The following is a 1,813-nucleotide window of genomic DNA, read 5'->3' as shown; positions in this document are numbered from 1 at the left end:
GAAACAATGTCTGATAACCTTTTTAAAATCACAGATGGCTCTATTCCATAATCCAGACCTATCTCACTGATGCTTAAAACATCAAAGATGGAAGTTTCCAGAATGGAGGCAGAGACCAACCAAATGATTAACCTACTATCCCTTTTATTTACTGTCAGTGGTAGTGACAGTGCTTTTACTCATGTTTTTCCATCTGTAGAATAAGCCTGCTGCTACTGTCTCCCCCCTGCTCCCCCTGCAACCAGAACCCTCACCGTTTCCTGGGCTTACTTGTAAGATTTAACTCAAGTCTCACCTTTTCTGACATTCCCACCCTCAGTCACCCAGGTTGAGCTACTAGTACCTCTTTTTTCTGTTATTCCCTTGTGTTCCCAGAAGACTTCTGTAATACTGTTTTTATTGGTTTTACCATATTCCACCATAATCATTCATTTCCTTGGCTGTCTCCTTCACTAGACAGTGAGCTACTGGAACAGCCAGCGCTGTCCATCCCTACTGTATCCCCAGATCCTTGGGACTTCACAGGAGATACCCAAGAAACATCTGCATGCCAAGGAACAAAAGGACTGGAAGCGCACAGTGTTGTCTGGAGGGACATGAGATTCCTCCCTGTGAGAAAGAGAAAGATCCTCAGTGTACAAGGCACCACCTTATAACCCCTGAGGTACTTACGCCAGCAAACCTGTTCACAATTCGTCCTATGGGTGTTGTGTCAAAAAAGCTCATGGGTGCTCGAAGGATATTGTTCAGTAGTTGCTTGTGCAAGATGTTTGATGCATGGGTGAAACTGTAGGCACTACAGAGGTTTGCGACAAGCATACATATACCTGGAAGTGGAACCAATTTTGTCAATACCATGCACAGAGACCCTGAGGGCTTGTGCCCAGGACATAATGGCAAAGGTTTTCCTGAGTTCAGGAAAAGTACAAAGTCCAGACAAATTCCATAAGAGATGGCTGTCGTAGCCATCAGACATACCTTGTGCTAACCCCAGAGCTCCATAGACCCCAAGTCTCATATTCCTCTGAGAGGCTGGATAGTCAGTACTGTTGAAGATTTTAGAGTCACTGGTCCAGGCACTGAGCCAGAGATTGGATCCAATTAAAGACACAGAATTCATCACGAAGGCAAAGATGATGAAAGATACTGAATACCATCCTATTGCTCGTAGGTATCTCAGGTAGACAGAAAACTTCACCTGCAAAGCCCCCAACTCAATATTAGAACTCTCTAATGGCTTTTGATGAGAAATTACCTAGAACACCAATCACAAGGACTCGAGTCCCTTGAAAAGTGGGTAGCAGATAGCAAAATTTGGTAGGCTCTGGTCACTGTTTCTGGACTGTGTCATGATAATAGATCAATGCTGAAAAACAATGCAGGGTCCATAGCCATTGGGTTATTATTATGATCTTACAGAGGCAAAGGAGAAGATTTAAAAATGGAATGGAGCAGATGGAGTTACACTGCAGTTCTTGAAGTCGTGGCTTTAAGTTTTATTAATTTGAATTGTGTCCTCTGGGTGGGACATATTAGTGTTCCCTGGTTCCCAGAATTGCATCTCAAAACAATTAATTGTTCTCCACACATCAAGATGGAATCAAACACTCATGAGTGTGGGATGAGGATATTCACAGGACACATGCCATTCTTCCTGAAATACAATTTGATAGAAAGCCCGCAGCCCCGACTAACATTTTAATAATGAATTTGAAGATGTGCAATGGACATAGGGCATATTGCTCCTGCAGACATGTATTCAAGTTTCATCTAAATTTTTTAGATTCCAAGCCTCATATCACTTCAAATGGTA

General features: G+C 42.7%; 1 protein-coding gene across 1 annotated transcript in view; it reads right to left on the bottom strand.

The window, feature by feature from the left end:
* ABCC2 (ATP-binding cassette, sub-family C (CFTR/MRP), member 2) overlaps nt 1-1,813 on the bottom strand; it is a gene marked incomplete at its 5' end in the record, with an annotated part of 22,219 nt that overhangs the window by 18,973 nt on the left and 1,433 nt on the right. Inside the window, 2 exons of the mRNA XM_008570607.1 lie at nt 673-827; nt 979-1,079. Coding sequence (XP_008568829.1) covers nt 673-827; nt 979-1,079 — 256 coding nt within the window. The remainder of the gene's footprint in view (nt 1-672; nt 828-978; nt 1,080-1,813) is intronic.

This window comes from Galeopterus variegatus, unplaced genomic scaffold, assembly GCF_000696425.1.
Source record: "Galeopterus variegatus unplaced genomic scaffold, G_variegatus-3.0.2 Scaffold619, whole genome shotgun sequence".
Taxonomy (NCBI): Eukaryota; Metazoa; Chordata; class Mammalia; order Dermoptera; family Cynocephalidae; genus Galeopterus; species Galeopterus variegatus.
This window is presented reverse-complemented; position numbering and strand designations above follow the sequence as displayed.